The sequence below is a fragment of the Chaetodon trifascialis genome, chromosome 12 (assembly GCF_039877785.1).
Source record: "Chaetodon trifascialis isolate fChaTrf1 chromosome 12, fChaTrf1.hap1, whole genome shotgun sequence".
Taxonomy (NCBI): Eukaryota; Metazoa; Chordata; class Actinopteri; order Chaetodontiformes; family Chaetodontidae; genus Chaetodon; species Chaetodon trifascialis.
Window position 1 is genome coordinate 11,391,308 of NC_092067.1, and position 19,892 is coordinate 11,411,199.

General features: G+C 42.3%; 1 protein-coding gene across 1 annotated transcript; it reads left to right on the plus strand.

The window, feature by feature from the left end:
- The first annotated feature begins 616 nt into the window (after positions 1-616).
- On the plus strand, positions 617-19,719 carry srpx (sushi-repeat containing protein X-linked). Its single transcript, XM_070975980.1, has 10 exons — positions 617-729; positions 6,965-7,021; positions 10,192-10,380; positions 10,966-11,142; positions 13,220-13,346; positions 13,478-13,599; positions 14,825-15,004; positions 16,608-16,741; positions 17,974-18,095; positions 18,978-19,719. Exons 1-10 carry the CDS (start codon positions 669-671, stop codon positions 19,159-19,161), a joined length of 1,353 nt encoding a protein of 450 aa, XP_070832081.1. The 5' UTR covers positions 617-668; the 3' UTR covers positions 19,162-19,719.
- Positions 19,720-19,892: the final 173 nt, after the last annotated feature.

Sequence of the window (19,892 nt, forward strand, 5' to 3'; positions counted from 1 at the left end):
GAAGGCACGGATCAGTTTTTCAGCATTTCTTTGATTTATACATGGAAAAAAGGGATTTTCCTTTTCAGGTTAATTCATAGGATGGTTGAGAAGATGAAAATATGCAGCATTTCACACAAACGAAACAAAAGAGGAAACTATTTAAAAAAAGAAGTAATTTTATGTTAACTACTTAAGTTCCCGATTCTGTCCTATGCAATTAATCATTCCTTGACCCCTTACATGTATGGTGTGACTCCTTTATGGGGTCCTGGCCCCCAGGTTGGGAACCACTGCTTTAATTCATAACCGTGCATGGTCTTTCTCAAAGAGTTCATGTTTTGTATGTTGGTATGGATCATCAAGTGAGGCACAGCACATGCGTCCTTATGTAACTGAGAAAACGTACGTATTCCACGCTGCGGAGTAAATGAGGTCAGGGACTGTCGAGGGCAGCTTTGCGTTGATTTGTGTGGGTTGAGTCTCTTGCGGTGATAATCGAGGACATGTTGACATGTTGACCCACTGGAGCTGGCACAGCCTGCTGTCTCTGGCTCGCTCGGGCCTGACTGTGTTCAGAGAATCCTCCTCTGTTTCTGGAGCAAGAGGCGGGCCTTTTGGGAGGCAGGAATGCGCTGGAAGTTTTCCTGCGAGCTCCCCTTCACATGTAGAAGAGCGTCCGTCTCACTATGGACATGTGGCCGCTGGTGCTCCTGTTCGTGCAGCTGTGCCTCTGCTCCGGTTATGAAGGTAAGGAGCGACAAAGAGCCTCAGTCACCTCCATGACGGCGTCAACCCTGCAGGGACCAGCGGAATGAACTAATCCAAGGTTTATGTGTGGAGGGGGGGAAAAGTATGGGCTCGCTGGTCTGAGGCTGGGTTTGGATGAGAGTCTTTGTGTTGGGAGAAGTTTTTGGAGTCACTTTCGGTGCGTTTGAGGCTTCTTATCCTCACCGCTGGTTTCTGGTGAACCGCGTTTGTGTTTACGTGGAGGGGGTGGGAAGCGGGGGGAGTGCAGTGTGCATCTGGGGGACGTTTCTCTGCACGGAAAAGCCCCGAAGCTGCAGCCGAAGTGTGATATTCTGTGGCTTTGAATGCTTTACCTGTTCAGCAGCGCCATGAATTAAACTACCGCGAGGGAGGACTCTCACTTCTCAGGAGTGTTGGTCGGCCTGGAAGTATTTTCAGCACTTTTGCTGATGAGTTTCTGTCCTGTTGCTGAGTAAACACACATCTCTCTGTCACACACACACACACACACACACACACACACACACACACACACACACACACACACACACACACACACACTGAAGAGGGGCCACAACGAGGCGCCTGATTGACCGATGAGTCCATTGCCAGAAAATGAATCGATTAATTGTCTGAGTTGGTATTTTTTGCAAAAATCCCAAACTTTCTGCGATTCCAACTCCTCTCATGTGAGACTCTGCAGTTTTTGCTTTGTTTTATATCTCTTGAATTGATTATCTTTAGGTTTTTGGACTGGTGGTTGGATATAACAAGACATTTAATGATGCCACCTAAGACTCCAGGCAAATGTGATGGATGTTTTTCAACATTTTCTCACCTTTTATGGTCAAAACAATTCATTGAAAAAGTAACTGTCAGATTAATGGATGGTGAAAATAATGATCGGGTTGCAGCTGTTCATTGAGGTAAAGCGTCGAACACAAGAAAACCTTCAGACTCTCCAGATAGATGGATCCAGACTGAGCAGGGCCTGTGGGCTGCAGTGAGGAGCTGAAAGGACTTCAAAGCTCAAGTCTGGATGGAGTGTGTGTGTGTGTGTGTGTGTGTGTGTGTGTGTGTGTGTGTGTGTGTGTGTGTGTGTGTGTGTGTGTGTGTGTGTGCAGTCGCAGTGGCTGTTTGCCTGTAGATGGTTTGAGAGTGGCTCACCACGGCTGTATGATCATACAGGCTGAAACATGAATGCGACCTGCAGAGCAGATTTACACTGACAGACTAAAAACTGCCTGTCGAGCTGACACTGAGGACTCTGCTCTGTGCTCGTGTGTGTGTGTGTGTGTGTGTGTGTGTGTGTGTGTGTGTGTGTGTGTGTGTGCACGCGCGCATTTATGAGGAGTTTATTTTACAGGGGTGTGTTTGTGTTTGTTCTGGTGGTCAGTCAGCTCATTTATCAGCTGAGTGTGCATGCCTCAGAATCAGGTGTCAGTGCACTGGAATGACACGTTTGAGATACTGAGGTTTTTAAAGAAACTGCTTTTGCACCTTCTGGCCTCTTTCTGAACAGTGGAAATCTTTAAGCTTGGCCTCCGTTCCACATCACTTCTTACAGTTAAACCAGTCTACAGAAGTAATCGTAAAAGCCTGATCATATTTTCCATGATGATTGTGGGGCAGATACATCCTCCACACACACAGGGAGCAACTTGTGCTAGCAGGCAACATCACTGGAGAACAGCCGCTCTAATGAGTGTTCAGTCGTGTCTCTGCCAGAAAAAGGAGTAACTCACACAACGGCAAGGTGAATCATCAGTGTTACAAAGGAAAGCTTAAGAAACAAATCAGGAACTAACTGTTAATTAATGAGTAACCATGAAGTTACTGATGTCAGTTGCTGGCTGAGAAAAGCTAAACCAAGTTTGGTCAGAAAACAGGGAACTGTGTGCAACATTTACTGTAGAGGTGTTTAATTGCGAATTACATCTAAACATACAGTGGATACTATATGTATGAGCTGATCAGTAGTGTTCACCTATCCACTCCGACAAAACCAGCGGACACATTTGCTCTAAATGAACAAACTCAGTACTGTTTGGTTTCACGCAAGAACACTTTGAACAATGAAATGTCCAACATGCATGAATAGCCTTAATACATGACTTCTTCTGAAGTTACAGAATAACTCTGAACAGCATAGTTAAGCATTATAGGATGTCGTAGACCGTGTGGCAGATATGGTACATAAAGCTGCAATTATTAGGCGCAGCGGAACAAACTGTGTATTTGCATGCACGCTATTTTTCACTCGACTTGCTTTGCCCTTGCTTGCTCTGTTCTGTAAACAAACCAACAAGGCAACAGTTTGCAAGGCTGGAGTAGAGATGCATGCACAAAAGAAAAGACCACATTTCTAGCTGGAAGAAGAAACACACCTACTTGTAAACATTATAAATGGCTTGGATATCAACAGGTTTTTTTTTTGTTTTTGTTTTTTTTGGATATGCAAAAATGTTGTTGCACCAACCTTTTCAAGATGTTTGAATGAATGAAAGTGTGTCTGTTGTTTGGTGCAGGTAGCATACAGTGAGGTCAGTGTGTGATTACTTATTCATAATTAAGTACACTATTAGTGAATGAATCACATAAACTGGAGACAGCAGAAAGATTTTAAGCACATTTACAAATAGACATTGTTATTATTGTCCAGCCATTAAATATTTATTCATAAATAGGTTCTGTAAAACACACTAGATGCTATCCAGATCATTCATAAACACATTATAACGTATCTATAATATTATATATTGTGGTAGGCTGTGAGTCCATCAGTGTAACCGCTTAGCATCTGTACCTCACTGTGAAGTGTTAATGGAGAAAAAAACAGCAGCAGCAGCAGCAACAGCAGCTTGTTCCTCAGGGTCAGAAACCAGCAGCAGACATGCTTGTATACAGCTTAAATGGGATGAAAATCATTAGCCCTCCAAAAGGAATTATATAACTCTGTAATCATGCTGTGTTGAATTGAGCGATAAAGAAATGACACCCCATTTTACTTGCCGCTCTCTTGTGCTCTTTTAGCCTGTAGCAGAACTTTTACTGGGAGTGAGCTTCCATATAATGACAGTTTGTATTACAGGCCCGTAGAGAAAAGCTAATTGGAATATCAGACAGTGAAATTTAAAGCTTATTCACTCCCAGAGGTTTGTGAGGAAGACAAGCTTAGCATTCTGACATCTGCTCTCTTCTCACTATGAACGCCTTTGAAGTAGGAGAGATGAACAGGAATACGATGCTGCTGCAGATCACACCTCGTTATGTTGACGTATTTCTCGGATATGAATGTAGAAGAGTCTCAGATCACAGATTACAGGACGAAATCAAGCACAGGCAATTTAACCCAAATGCACAGCTGCAGTGTCAGTCCAACCTGCGTTATCTGTTGGCAAGAAAGCTGACAGCTGCAGGCGAAGGACTTCACCTGCAGGCAGAAGGCAGAAGGCGTAGCAGAGTTCAGCAAAGTGAGGCACAGACGCAAACCCTTCAGGATCTATCAAGGAAAAGTGGATGTAGCCATGTATTGCATTTCGGTGTAACTTGCCAACCAGAACATACACAAAAAAGATTTTTATTTCTGCTTGGCTGCTGTGTACAACAACATGTGTACAACACATGCATATTAGTGTGTCTTTCTCTCACCCTGCAGGCTATTTTATCAAAGAGATGACTTCACACGCTGTAAAAGGCTCGTCCAGACTGCAGAATCTAAGAGGTTTATTTAATTGAGCACATTTCTGCTCAGTACAGGGAGAATTGCAGAGTTCCTGCACTGCTCTGATTGTCCTCATATGTCCTCTGTCCTCCTGGTAATTTAGAAGTGGGAAAATGTCCTCACCAAAAAATATGAAAAGAAAAAAGTTCAGTTAATGATAAATGCTCCGTCTTGCATGTTAATGTGTTACAGTTGACTTTCGTTCATTAGTTAAAACAACTGAAGATTTCTACAGACAGTTAATCTAGTGGGAAAAACCAAGCTGTACTTGACCTTTGTGCTGTAATTCTGTTTGAGTATTTGATTTACACTGGAGGCTAATGTGGCACAATGGTGTTACTTTATTTTAAGATATTTATAATAGATTTTTTTCTTTCCCTGTTGCAGATATATACACAATGTTTCTCCTGTGCTTGTGACAGGATTGCCATTCATTGTGGATTTTATATCTGATATGATCTATTTTATATCTATTCTGCATAAGGTGTCTACAGTTCTTCATCCATCCCATAATATGGGATGCTGCCTCTGCATCTGCTGTCATTATCAATTTTGTTTGGTTTACTTGCTGTTTAGTGTACATATGAGTCTCTCAGTTATACAGAAGAAGAGCAACTGTTGCATCAGTTTACAGTGCAGCCAAACAAACCCATCCTGTTTTAATAAAGAACTCAAAAACCATTGTGTTCTAATTGCCTTTTGACACCGTCACAGTTTGGGCTAACCGCTATGATAAATAAGTTTGCATTCATTGGAGCTACGTCACAATAATGCTATGCTGTGGTTCGCCGGTTGAATGCATTCAGTGTGAAGCAGCAGCAGATGAAAATATTCGCTATGCATCAGCAGTAACTTAATAAATAGAGAGAACAGCAAACAGTGAGGCTGTTACCATTGAGATAAAAATATGAGGGTTACATGGCTGCGTCATTTCCTGTGAATCCCTCATGCATATGAAGGCAGCTTGAACTCAAAAGGTGGACCTCACCGCTAAACTTCTGCATAGAAAGCTCATTACAGAATACATTAAATACATTGAACGGCTATTGCAGATGAACATCAAATTCATGAAAATCTTACAGATTAAAACTTCAACACTTGATTTGCGTCTGAAGACTGAACACATATATCACACCTGCCAGCCAATCAGAAGCAAAGAGCTCCCCTTTGTTGTGGTGTAAATTGTTGTATCCTGTTTGCTTGCAAGTCGTTACAGAACTGATAACTTTTCTGGCACTTGTGACTCTGACTACTGTGCACTTTGAAGGAAACACACACACAGGCACACACACGCGCGCACACACACGCACGCACGCACGCACACACACACACACACACACACACACACACACACACACACACACACACACACACACACACACACACACCTGTAATTAGTTTTCCATACCTTTCTCTGTCTGCCTCCTCGCCCGTTAAGAAGCAGACACTGAAGTTTTCCCATTAGACAGCTAAATCTGACTCACTCAGTATGTGGGTTTGCTTTGTACAATCCATGCTGTGTGATCTGACTGCTAAAACCTCAGAGCTTGTGTGTGTGTGTGTATGTGTGTGTGTGTGTGTGTGTGTGTGTGTGTGTGTGTGTGTGTTCGATGGCTTGTGGCATTTTGGTCCAGACAGCCTTTATTAAACTGACAGAATAGCCATGATGAGGAATGGGGGACGGGATGCGAGATGTGCTCATAGTATCAGGTTCAATGACCAACATGCGGCTGATATATGAAGCTGGAGGAGGGAGGAACACTCCTTCTCTTGTGGATCCTGAACAGAGGACACATTCACACCGGGGTTCATAACATCCCAGAGCCAAGGTTGAACACCCCTCCCTGTACTTTAACCCATTCCTCACCCGTTTCCTGTCTGTTTCTACTGCGTCCTGACTCGATCCCCCCATCTTTTTCATCCTCTTTCCTAAAATAATCCTCCCTCCTCATCACGATTCCCCTCACATTTGTCTTTCACTCGTGTCACTCAGCTGTGTCCTCCACCAGCTCTGCAGCCACCACTGAGCAATATTTCAGTTTGTCTTGGATGCTGCTGTTATGGTTGAAAAATCTTTTCCTCCATCGGAGTGAACTGTTCACTGTCAAGTTGACTTAAAATGGTAAGTATGATTCATGGGAGCTGTTTTTGAACAAAACATTTCAAAATAGCTTCACTCCTTCCATTTCTACCAAACGCACTTGGGGTCACAACAAACAAAAAAAGTGAATCTTTGTGTTAAACAGATTCCTTTTTCCAAACCAGCTGGAAAAAGAGGATCTTTTGAGATTTGTTCCTTGTGCATGTGGTCTCCAAAAGATCTGTATCTCCCCCAGAGTCTGGTTCAAATGAAGAGTTAAGCAATATTTTTAAGCCTGTTCTTGGTGCTGATTTGCAGTAAAAAGGCCCCACAGGTCAGCCCAGGACAACGCTTTTAAACATTGCCTAACATCTTGGATGCTGCTCTTTTCGTCTTATTAGTTGCTTTTTCTTCTTTTCTTTCGTCCCCAGGGTCAGGACAGTATGCCTATGGAGATGACGAGGACTGGTATTCTCGTAGATCTAAAGGTGACTACATGCAGAGTTTGACACCGCCAGTACACGCATACAGCACATGCCTTCTGAAAAGTGACACATTTGCAATTAGGGAATGCTTACGTGGAGATCAATATGTACCAAAGTCAATATGCCTCCTGAACCATTACGCAGACCAACGGCTCTTTGAGAGTTTAGAGTTCAGTAGCTCCTCTGATCTTAAAGTCACAGAGAAATGGCAGGTAGAGCATAATTTAATGTGAGACTTTGGGTGAGGTGTAGTTGCTGGAGAGATTTAAATAAGATCCCTATAAGATACCTCCCTCACCAGTGTTGTTCGATCAGAAACCAGAGGGCAATTACTGGAAGAATCAAAAGGAGTTTTGTGCTGAAGTAAACGCACCCAAACGCTGAAACGCAGACTCCAAGACAGGGATATGTAAAAGGCAACTGTTAAATGGACTGTTCAGAAAGAAGGTGCAACAAATGAGTGTAGATGATCCACACAAAGAGGCTGGAGAGCCGACTGAGAGTGGACAGGCCAGGTGAAAGTCCAGTCATCACAACTAACTGTCAGGACATAGGATGGAGCACGAGGGCACAAAAAGCAGGAGTTAGGAAGCACACAAGGCAGAAATATCACAATACCAAGAGTCTCAGTGTCACCACAAAGGCAACAGGACCATTCAACGAATCCTCAGTGAAAGGCCGGCCTTTTTATACCATCTCATCAGATTGAATTGCTGGTCACAGGTGTGCTCAGGAGAGCAGGAGGCCGGGTCAGGCCCGCCAGCCACACCCTGCAGTAAAACACACACATACTAGACAGACAGGGGAGAGACAGACAAGAGACACTGTGAAGAGAGAGCGATTTTTAGATTTTTTTTTTTATAATTCTTTTAAACACACACCTTTGCCCCATGATCCTGCACTGTTAGCTGCTTCAGATCTGCGAGCCACTTTGACCCCATAGCTAACGGTCGATAGTGTGGCTAGTTTTACGATCAAATTCAAGATGTGTCATCAAAAATATTCTCATGTTTTACAGGCAGAGTAAAAAGAGGGGTTTTGATACAGTATTCAAAAATGATTTTTGACATATATTTGGATAATAGACCTATTAACACAGGATTAGAATCAGAAAAATGTTTTTTTTATAGTTCACTGTGCCTTTAAAGAGGCATAATTCATCGGCAGTTAGTTTAGCCACTTCTGTAAACTGACTCAGTTACGTCAAAGTGGCTTCCAGCTTTAAATTTGGGGTCAGTGAGACACGGAACATTATTGTTCAAGCCAAACCAAACTCTCCCCTCGCGTAAGGCTCAAATGTAGTATTATTTTCTCTTACTCAGTGGTTGTGGAGACTGTCAGCCAACACACACACACACACACACACACACACACACACACACACACACACAGAGGAGTAAGAGAGGCTTGCTGTGTGATGAATACTCATTTTTATTCCAACTGGAAATTAGCCTAAACTGATGTGTATTCTCCTCTCCGAGTGTGTGCATGTGTGTGCATGTCGGTCCGCAGGGCCGACTGTTTGTCCTGAGCCAGCAGGAAATAAGCTGCAGATTTTGATTTCCCTGTAATAAAAACCTTGTGGCCCCTCGAACTTGGCATCCATGAAGGAATTTTTACACAAGCTTGTAGAGATGGGTAGGTGGGTGATGGGTGGGAGGAGAAAAGCTGAAATCAGTTGTCTGATAGGTCTGAAAGGAGTAGTTCCACATTTTGGGAAATGCACTTATTGGCTTTCTTGATGAGAATTAGATGAGACAGTCAATACCATTCTCATATTTCTATGATCAAATATGTAGCTACAGCCACCTGCTGCATAGCCTAGCTTAGCATAAAGACTGAAAACAGAGGAAACTGCTAGCATGACTACCAGCACTTCTAAAGCCCTTGAAGCTGGAGATCCAGAAAGTAATCTCGGAAGCTAGCTGCACCTAGCCAAGAAATAACCTGCCACAACCCTCCATAAAACTTTTAGACTTTGCTTTTTGTACTGATTAAACAAACAAGCTGTGCTCATTCATGAGTTTAGATGTGCTAGTGGCTGGATTTTGTTACCCTTGGACAATTTCCAGTCTTTATGCTAAGCTAAGATAACTGGCTGCTGGCGCTTCATATTTACTGCACAGACACAAAACTGGTATCAGTCTTCTCATCCAACTATTCCTTAAAATTAGGACTTTATTGTTCTAGAGCAGGGCTCCTCAAGGTCTGGACCTCAGGGACCTCTGCAGATCAATATGGACCCAGCCCATATCTTCAGTTGGTGGCCTGTGGGTCACATCCAGCCTGCAGAATATCAAGAAATTCAGAAAATGCGTTCTAATGGAAATTCAAATGCTCCTCACCAGTGAAAGAGGTCCAGTCCGTCCTGAGAGTGATCATCGCTTAGCTTGCCAACCACTGGCAGCGAGCCACAAGTCCATAATTCAAAGTTCACTGGTTTTACAGAAATGGTTACTCACAGAGACTCAGTAAGATCGTCTTAGATGTACGACGTGTCCCGTACAACACAACTGTTGTATTCAGTCTCAAACTGGGTGTTTGTGTTTGCTTCCTGTATTACTTCCAGTCATTCCAAACCTCTGCCCTTGAATGAAGATCAGATATGGACCTTTGAGTATGAAGTTTGAGAACCTCTTTTCCAGAGTAACACACATACATCTGTGGTCAGGCTAATCAGTGTCATGTTTTGGACAGACTCATTTTTGAGGGAAAGTACAACAAATAGCTACTACTTAAAGTCACTAGTGTGATAAGTATCAATAAAGAGCTGCTCTCTCAACTCAGACCTTTATCTGTATGGAAATTTTCTCACTCTATCACTCACAGGCTCTGAAACGTAAGTGCTCTCTCCACACATCATTATCTGTCTTTTCCTCAAGTGAGACAATCTCCTTTGCCTCATGAGACACAGTTGGATTATGGGAAGTCGCAGATAAGGTAATGAGAAATCCACTGAATCTGTCTGAGCTCAGATGATGGGTGGGTTTTCACATTTCCCCACCTATGAAGGAAGTCTTTCTTAGCTTTTATAGTCTTCAGGTAAGTGCGTAATATTGAAAACTGACATAAATAGCAGTCCATCCCACTCCAAGGCCTCACCATAAAAAACATATAATTGCCTCAGTGCAAGAAAGAAAAGGTCAGTGCGGCTGACTTTGCTCCATTTGCAGGGTCACCGTGGTGCGCGCCTATTAAAGTGAAACATGGTGACGTGAGCTGTCGTACACCCAGAGGAGAGCACAATAGGAATGTGATGGGGACACGTTGTAAAATCCGCTGCAAGCAGGGATACGAGAGCCAGAGCTCAGAGGTGGTGTGCATGGCCAGCAAACACTGGTCGTCTAACTACGCCTGCCGAGGTAAGAAGCGACATCCACCTGAACACACATGCATGCGTGTCCCTCACATGCATTCATCCATGCACTAGTTTTTACATTTTTGAGCAAGTTCATTCTTGGACCGAGTTCACTTGCTAACTTTACTCCACAGCTTTGAACCACCTCTCACTGGGAGGGAGTTTATTTTTTTTGTTATGGATATTCTCCACTCAGATCTTACATTTTTAGTTCATTAAACCTGCCTGTACATGATGTTCAGGTCTTGCAAAATTGGTTCATGTTTATGCAGCAAATTAGTAACAATTACATGGATCAGTTTCTTCTCCCTGAAGTCTCTTCTTGGCAGAGTCTTTGAAAATTAGTATCACTTCAGGATACTAATGGAAAATTAGTGCCACTACTATTACTGCCTCTAAGGTGTGGTAATTTAAAAACATTGCACAATTTATTCTTATAGAAAAACGCAGCGGTTGCTCGTTATATGAGTTTCGACAAGAGACCAAGATGGACCAATGCTGTATTATTAAATATATGCATCAGGTCCCTGAACCAAATTAAACAGAGCAAATCATTCCTTAACTCAACACTGAGCTGTTTCTCTCACAGAGATCCGCTGTCCCAAGATGAACATGCCTGCTAACGGTGGCTACAAGTGTTCAGACGGCTCCTACTTCAACTCTCGCTGTGAGTTTTTCTGCTCCCCTGGATTCACTCTAAAGGGCCAGAAGACGGCAACCTGCCAGCACAGCAAGGTGTGGAGCGCCGGAGTCCCCACCTGTGTTGGTAAGACTGCGTGTGTTGTTGATTTATGCACAATTTCATCTTCCACTGAAGTGGAGCCTGCACACCCTTTAGCTGCACTGCAAAAACCTATGTAACTAGCAATTTACCTGCTTAAGGCGTAATGTCAGTTGTAGACTACTGGATAAGAAGTACTCCTCATAATGCAAGATTATATGAGTGTTGTTTGGAAAAAACACAGGCCTGTAGACATGTACATAGTATACACAGACACATTCACAAACACACGCTGTGGTTTGCCTCTCATCACCAGAAAATTCGAAATGCTTTTCATGTTTTTCTAGCCTGAGTCTGAAAATGACTCGACTCTTCATGAAAAGCCGTGCTACAAGGTCTGCACTTAGGGGATAATGTGAATGACTGAATAGCCTTGCAACCTTGGTAACAGTAGACAATCGCAGGGTTTGTATGTATACATGCTCATTCAGATCTCGCTGCACCACAGCCATCACATCCTAACCAGGCTGTTTGTGTAATGATTCGCCTTATTTTTTTGTTGTCATCTGTAAAATGGGTTTTGACTCTTGAAACCAAGTCTCTGTCTTTATCATTAGACTCTGAATACCACAGGAAGATGAAATGTTCAGGTGTTTCTGTTGGAAAATGATGGTGCAGGAATGTAGTGTGAAGGGAGCTGTTATTTTTTTGAACAGCTATGATGAGGCGCTCACTTTCTTGTGTATATTATTTATGAAAGGTTCAATCAGTAATTGGCCCTTTGCTAAATCCCTCCTCCAAAAGAGTGATTGTCCAATAATAGCTCAGCAACCATAGCAAGGACGCACAGGTGTGTCAAGCTTTGGATTTCTTTGCACATTGAAGCAATGTGCATGAGGCTGTGGCAAGCTGTCTAAGCTCCAATTGTTAGCATTTCTGGCTAACTCGCTTACAGCCTATAACATTAACCTTGCATTTCTTCCAGGGCAAAAGTGTATTTCATAACTAGTTTGTGTGATTACAGAACTAAAACATCCACTCCATAGTATTTCCTCACTAAGGCTATCAGAGTTTAGGCTAACATTAGCATATCTATCTTTGTTTGTATTTTTGTTTGTATCTTTATTGCATTTGGGGAAGAATACCTGAGCAACCTTAGCAAACATTACCTCAGATAGCATTGTGTTTCCCAAACTTATGGGTGATTACGTATCATACTTGATATCACATCTATAGTCATCAGATGCATTGGTAAGAAGTTTCTTTAATTAAAGTCATGGTGGAACGGTGGTAACACTGTTGCCTGACAGCTAGAAGGTCCCGGGTTTGATTCCCGCTGTGGGCGCCAGGGGTGTGTTCTCCACCATGCCTTCGGTTCCTGCTGCTTGAGGAAAAAGGGGCCGTTCTGTGTGGAGTTTGCGTGTTCTTCCCATGTTCACCTGGGGCTTCTTCCACAAAAAAAATTCTACTAAAAACATACAAGAAGATCACCACCTGACCAACGGTGACAAGAAAGGAACTGGGTCCCCGGGCACTGCTGTCGGCTGGCAGCCCACCGCTCCTGGTCTGCGGCGGAGGAGACCCAGGATGGGTCAAATGCAGAGGAATAATTTCACTGAAGCATTTGCATGATGTGTTGTTTGTTCTCCAAAAGCATGGGATGTGCATGTGTGTAATTAATAAAGTAAAGTTCTTCTTTGTCTTCTCTAATGTTTTAGAATGACGCTACTTGAAACAGTAAAAAGTCAGCTGGTGACAGCATTTTCAACCAACACATGGAGCTGATAATGTGAGCTTAATTAGCCACGGGTGACCTGTGATAGTTGGCACATCAGCTTGCAAAATGGACAGTCACTGACCAGAAATGAGAGGCCGCTTTTATCTCCCTCGGTCTAAAATCAAGGACCTAATTACAAAAAGTGGTAACTGCCACTATCATCATTGTAAACTGCTGTGCAAGAGCGAGAAGCATTAACTACTGATATGGAGGGGCTTAGTGAACAGTCAGCTGCTACACCTTCGTTTGGCCAATAGAGTCCCCATCCTATTCCATTTTTGGCCTGTGTAGTAATATACACATTGACATGTTAATGATGTGATGTGGTTTTCTCTCTCTCTGTAGATATGGATCCTCCAAAGATCAAGTGTCCTAACGTGAAGGATAAATGGGCAGAGCCAGGAAAACTGACAGCGAGGGTGACGTGGGACACACCTGAGGGTGTAGACACTGCAGATGGCATCCTCACAGAGTCAGTCTCATCTCCACCACCCTTTAAAGCTTTTCTCACTTCAGTGCTCTTAGTCTGTTTTAGCCCTTTTGGTTGTCCTGCCCTGAACAGGGAGCTCACAGTGAAAGATTAAAACAGCGTGTCTTTTGCAGTGTCATCCTGAAAGGGAAACCTTCAAAATCAAATTTCCCAGAGGGGCTCCACAAGATGTCCTACACTGTGTTTGACCGTGCAGGGAACAAAGGATCCTGCCGCTTCACTATCAGAGTGCGAGGTGAGTTTCCTAAAGCAGAGTGAGAGTCTGAAGCTTCTTGATAATCTGTGTGGAGCAGGGTTTTCTGTGAAATTTTTTTCATAGGTTATTTCCAAGAAGTCTTCTAGATCGTCTGTGTAATTTGGCCCTAATAACAGGAAAATACAGAGACTGTGTTCAATTGTTACACTTCTAACTTTCCCTTATTAATTGCTAGTGTAGCCTACATATCTTTTAGTCAGTCAGCAGGTGAACTGGGATTGGCAAAAATGTGTCTTCAGGCAAGAGCACAGTTCAGCATTTCAGTAATAAATTGACATTTACTTGGGTTTAAACTGAGTTTTTCTCTAATGGAAACTCAGTAAGAAAATTGTTTTATTGCAAGGATGTCAGAGGTTCATCCTTTGAGTTGCCAGCAGCTGCTCATTCTCCACAAATGAGATTTTCCTGCCTCACAGAGACACAGTCAGCAGTGTGATAGGTATCAATAAAGAGCTGCACTCTAAACAAAGACCATTATCTGTGTGGAAATGTTCTCACTCTATCACACACACGTTCTGAATCTTGAGTGTGTCCGGGTGGCCTTCGTCAACTTGTTAAGTCAATAATGTCCCAGTTCAGAGTATCTTAACAATACAAGTTCTGACACAGATAATAAGATAAAGAAGATAAAGAAAAAGATATCTATATAACTATTGTTTGCGATTAACAACAACATTATTATTATTATTTTAACTCTCTTTATTAATTTTCTGACATTTTAAACAATAATGTACATACAGTCATACAAAAACCACACAAAAGAGAATAAATAAGTAATAATAATAAATAGATAAAACATTTGAAAATTAAATAAATGTAAAGAAAAAATAAACCTGCAAATATGTCAACAGTTAAATAAGGGGAAAAAAAGGAGGAAAAAAAAGGAAATAAGAGGTCTCTGTATATGTTCCAATGTCTCATTTTGACCTCTATTGTGTTCAGTTTCATTTGTATTTGTACATCCTTACAAATGGTCACGATCACACATCCAAACAACCAAAACATAACCAAAAAAACCAAAAATAACCCAACAACATTATTTTGTCACTTCATTCCACTATTTGGTTCATCGTCTTGCAGGGGCTTTTGCATTGGTTCACTACATGTGATCTATTCGCCAAGGGTATACAATGCAGTCATGTGATTCTTCTCTGCCTGTCATGTTTCCTGGCGTTTTTGTGTCTAATCCTGTCTTTCTGTGTAGTGCGCCGCTGCAGCTCACTGTTTCCCCCAGACAATGGTTATATGAAGTGTGACAGCGACGGAGACAACTACGGGGCGACCTGTGATTTCACTTGCACCGGCGGCTACGAGCTGCAGGGCAGCGCTGCCAGAGTGTGTCAGTATGGACTCACCTGGTCTGGCACAGACACAAGCTGTGCAGGTGTGTACTGCATGTAGAAATACACACACACATACACAAACACAACAATCTTCTATTTTCTAAACTTGCCTATTTTCATTGTTCATAACATTTTGTCAAAAGGAACTTAAAAATGCAAAACAAGTGACAAAAGACAAAAAAAGGATAGTCATAATCATGCATTTTTCTGTTTCACTGTTTTATTGAGCTAAGATATTATTTCTAATGAGTGGGTGTATTTTTTCAGTTTGTCTGTAGGTTTCAGTCTCGAAGTATTTTTCACAGTTCATGCACACAAACCTTCAGTTTGCTTGCCCTTATTCTTGTGGAAAATGCACGTAGTATTAATATCTACCCTTTTCAGGGATTGCTTCCAGCACTGCAGCTTTGGGGTTCATTTGCAAGAAGAAAAACTTTTGCCCAAAAGTTCAATCAATTTAGATTACATTAGATTCAACTTTACTGTCATCGTTAGAGTGCAACACAGAGACAACGAAATGCAGTTTAGCATTTAACCAGAAGTGCAAATAGTCATAATATCCAAAAATATAAATACGTGCAAGTAGTGCAATTGGCATGAGGTATGAACAGTATGAGGTATGTGCTTGGGACACGACCAAAAAACATGAGAATAGTTTGAAGAAAGTTCCAGTTCTGTTACATTTATGTTTGGAGTTTAAAAAAATGTCCTGATAATTTTCCATTGTGTTGTGTTGCAGTAATGACGTAGACCTTCTTATATATTTATTTCCATGCAGTGTTGCCAGATTGGGCAGTTTTCCACCCAACTGGGCTGCTTTTTATTTGATTTGGCAGGTAGAAATGGTTTTGGGTGGCTTGTGCTACTTTGGGCTTCTTCTTGTGCCATTTGAGTTGTTTCCCCTGGTGAACATTTAGACTATATTCCAATTAATTCTTCTTCTCTTCTCCAATTAGTATCATTGAGCTTTACAGGGTGCCAAGTTCAGTAGGCTCAACATGCAGTGACTGATGTGTCATTTAATTTTGTTATAACTAGACTTTAACCTTTTTCAGTCAGCTTGGGGATAAAAGTCTTGAACTGTGACAATCTGTTCATATAAGTAAAGATGTTAACAATTGAAAAAAAGACTTGGAGATCACTTGACATGGAAAATAAAGGTTATGGTCTACTTTTCTGCTGATTGGGCAGGTCTGAGGCTCTGACTGCTTACTTGGTGTCAGTCAATTCTAGCAACAGTTTCCATGTTTCATTCTCAATCTGCTCTCTGAGCTCAGACTCTCATTTATTTTAAATTAGCATTGTGCTGTCTTGTGCCGTAGTGGCCATAAACACGACACTGTTATGTAAAGTTTGCTCGCCTGCACTGAACTGGTTCCATGTGAGAAGCTCAGTGGAGGAGCAAATGGTCCCCTCTGCTATCCATCGATTAGAAAAATCAATACTGGATGCTCTTCCTTTGAATGTGCATCTGCTTGCAGCTATTGTGAAACAGACCATCAGCAATTTATACTGAGTGTCGGTGCATGAGTTTCCTATTTGGTTTCGTCTGCTCAACAGACAGTGTGGTATTAAATCTTGTCCTCTTGCACTGTGTGTCATATGCTGTCACATCACTTACTTGTACATCCAATGTCACCGCAGCCATGAACATTAACGTGGGAGTGCGTACGGCTGCTGCGCTGCTGGACCAGTTCTATGAGAAACGACGGCTCCTCATTATCTCGGCCCCTACGGCTGCCAATCACAATTACCGCTTCCAGATGACTAACTTACAGGTGAGGCACAAATCACAGGGAGAAGATGAGAACATGTGACATGAAGGGAAGCGCAGGAGCGAAGAAGCGATAGAGGTCAGCACTCCACCGTGTCTCCACTGCTGCTCGCAAACAGGGCTGCAGTGTGTTTGGTGTTCTTTCTCGCTTAGCTGCCTAAGTGGGACAAAGCAGTGAGACACATAAAAAGGGGAGCAGAAAACGTCCAGGCGATGAATAAACGATACTGACACCAGCTTTGATAGGCTATTCTGGGGCTGGATGCTTCCCCGGCTCGTCAGAAACCATTAAGTCAGAGGTGTCTTTAAACACAGGACCTTTTAAAGTGTCAGGGTTTTCAGCTGACACACAAGATTAAAAGACAAGATTGTGTTAAATTTGTGAACAACCAGAGTGATCAGTCGTGGTCAAGTTGTTATTGGGAGTTGTTTGTGCTGAATTGATGCCAATGAAATAAACTATTCCCTTAGAATAACAAGGAAAAACTGCCACTGTCGTAAGATTACTTCAGTCTGTTTTCAAAATCTGAACAACTTGTTCAAGCATTTCTAGAGCTGAGTGTCTCCTCTGACTGTGGCTGACTGTGTTTTTCTTATGAACAAAACTAACGTGTAGAGAGGATTGTTTTTATGCGGAGCACATTCTGTAGAAACAGATTTCCCCTTCGGAGACAATAAAGTCTGCCTCTCTATGCCGTGTGTCACAAATCTGCAGTCAAAAAGCACAAACTGTAGTTGTAGCTGCACATCAGTGATTCACAGCCACGGGTGTGTGTACTCCAAGGGGCACTTTGGAAATAGTGTGGAGTAGCTCAGCTAATTTGAAAAGACAGATATTAGGATTGGTATAAACAAACAGTATATCGACATACCGCATTTGTGTTTGTCTTAAACTCAGATTTTAGGTGAGCACAGAGAAACTTTCGGCAGATGAATGTGAAAACTGTCTTCCAGTGTCAAACTCTGCACATAAGTCATCCTGCACAGTGGAGCCCAAACATCAAAGTGAAGTCATTACAAGTAAAGTACATTTTTGAGCAGAGGGAGACTTAAATGAAAGTAATCGTCAGTGGTAGCTCTTGTGCTTTCTATGCCAACTTTGGTTCGACAGTTTTATGTCTTCTGTAATATAAACTGTGCTCAATTTTCTTTGCTCTGCACAGCAATCCATAACAGCTATAAAACAACAAAAGCTATAGATCAGTCTCTCTGTGTGCTTCTCTTTTATGGGAACAGCACGCTCAGTGTGGGCTGGACCTGAGGCATGTGACCGTAATTGAGCTGGTTGGGACTTATCCTGCACAGATTGGCCGCATTCGACACAGGCTGCTCACCCCAGGATTGGCCCTGCAGCTCAGGTACTCACACAGCGCGCACAAACACACACTTCACATGTATCTTTGGGCTTGTTCACATCTGACATTAATGTGCTTCTTCGGTGGTCCAATCGCCCAGTCCTCTAAGAACAGATGTCAATGCACCTAAGAGGCATTGAGGATGCATTAAGATCTGATACCAGACATTAAGTTGTTTCTTTTTTTTTTTAATTAAAAAGCAGAGTTGGCAGTTTGTTGTGGCTTCACTGTACCAGCTTGCTGGAACACACTGACACAACTGATTTCACCATTTACACCATTTCTTTCTGAAAGAAGACAACATTTAATTGACCGTTAACGTATGAAATTGTACACATACAGCTACTTCTTTGTGACCTGTAGAGAATATATCCCCAGACTCCCTTAAAAAACTGCACAATTTTGTGAGTTGTTGAGTCTTATTTGGGCTTCTGTGTAAATTAAATGTTACACATTTAGTTAATTCTTTATTTGCATTAAAAAAAACATGCTGGTTAACAACAACAGTGCATTTGGTTTTTGCAAACGTACGTGTTTATTTGCCTGTATTTTAGAGTAGGGAAGTGAGATCTGATGGTGGTCACTTTAGATGCATTCTAATGCAGGTGTGAGCTGACGTACTTAGTGGATTGTGGAGTGCTTTTGTAGTGAGCACGCTTTACAACAGATGTCACATTCACACACACACTCGACACAGCATCAGGAGCAATTTGAGGTTCAGTATCTTTGCCATATGGACTGGAGGAGCCAGAGATCGAACCTCCAACCTTCTGATTGATGGACAATCCGCCCTACCTAATGAGCATGCCCCAGAGGCATGTTAGTGGCGTGAACAGGGCCTTTCGTTCTTTCCTGCTGCCTACTAAGCTGATGAGTGTTTCCTAGGTTGCTGCTCCAGATTCCTCAGAGGTCTTTCCAAATGGTGCTGGTAGACAAGCAGGGCATGGACAAGCAACGCTACCCGTTCCCGATCACAGCGGCTGAATTATTCACCACCATCGACACCTTCCCCCTCCGCAAGGATGAGATGGTGCTGCAGCAGGAAGCGGGCCAGACCTGTCAATCATAAAACCACAGACGCTCAACCATCTTTGATCCTTCCCCTCCTCAGTCACAGAAAACAAGACCTACTCAGATCTTCTGTTTCTATCCACATGCCACACACTCCTACCTGAACTCATTCAGTCCTGTATCCAGGTGTGAGTGCATTTGTGTGTGTGTTTGTATGTGTATATGTGTGTGTGTGTGTGTGCGCCATCAAAGATCGAGATGTCAGTCCTGATCTGAAGCGAGATTAATTAAAAGACGTTACTAATGGAATGGGTCATACAGTACATTACAATCATATTGATTCCTGTGTCTTGTCTGTCTGTGTTTTGTTATTATTTTCAAAGCAGAAATATGTTTTACTATTTTGTACAAAAAGTCTTTTTACTGTATGAACTGGAAAACTCTTCACCTGTCTAATATTTATGTCTCACGTCTCTAATAATGATGTATTCTGACACTCTCTGGAATACTGTGTGTGTGTTTGAAGTACAGGACAGGACAGTGATTCTGCTCTGTTGGTACACTGTACGCCTATGTCTGAATTTGCAAGACACTGATTAAATATGTCTATCATTAAGGATGTGATCCTCAGTGTGTCAATGTGAGCGGAAGAGACATGCAGGGTTGTCTGAGGACAAGTTAAGAAAGAAACTGAAGAAGGGGAAATAGATTGACAGCAAAAACCTCCATCTTTGTCAAGTGTTTTTGTCTGCAAGTTGAGTTCTAAACATTTTTTTTTTCTTAAAATAA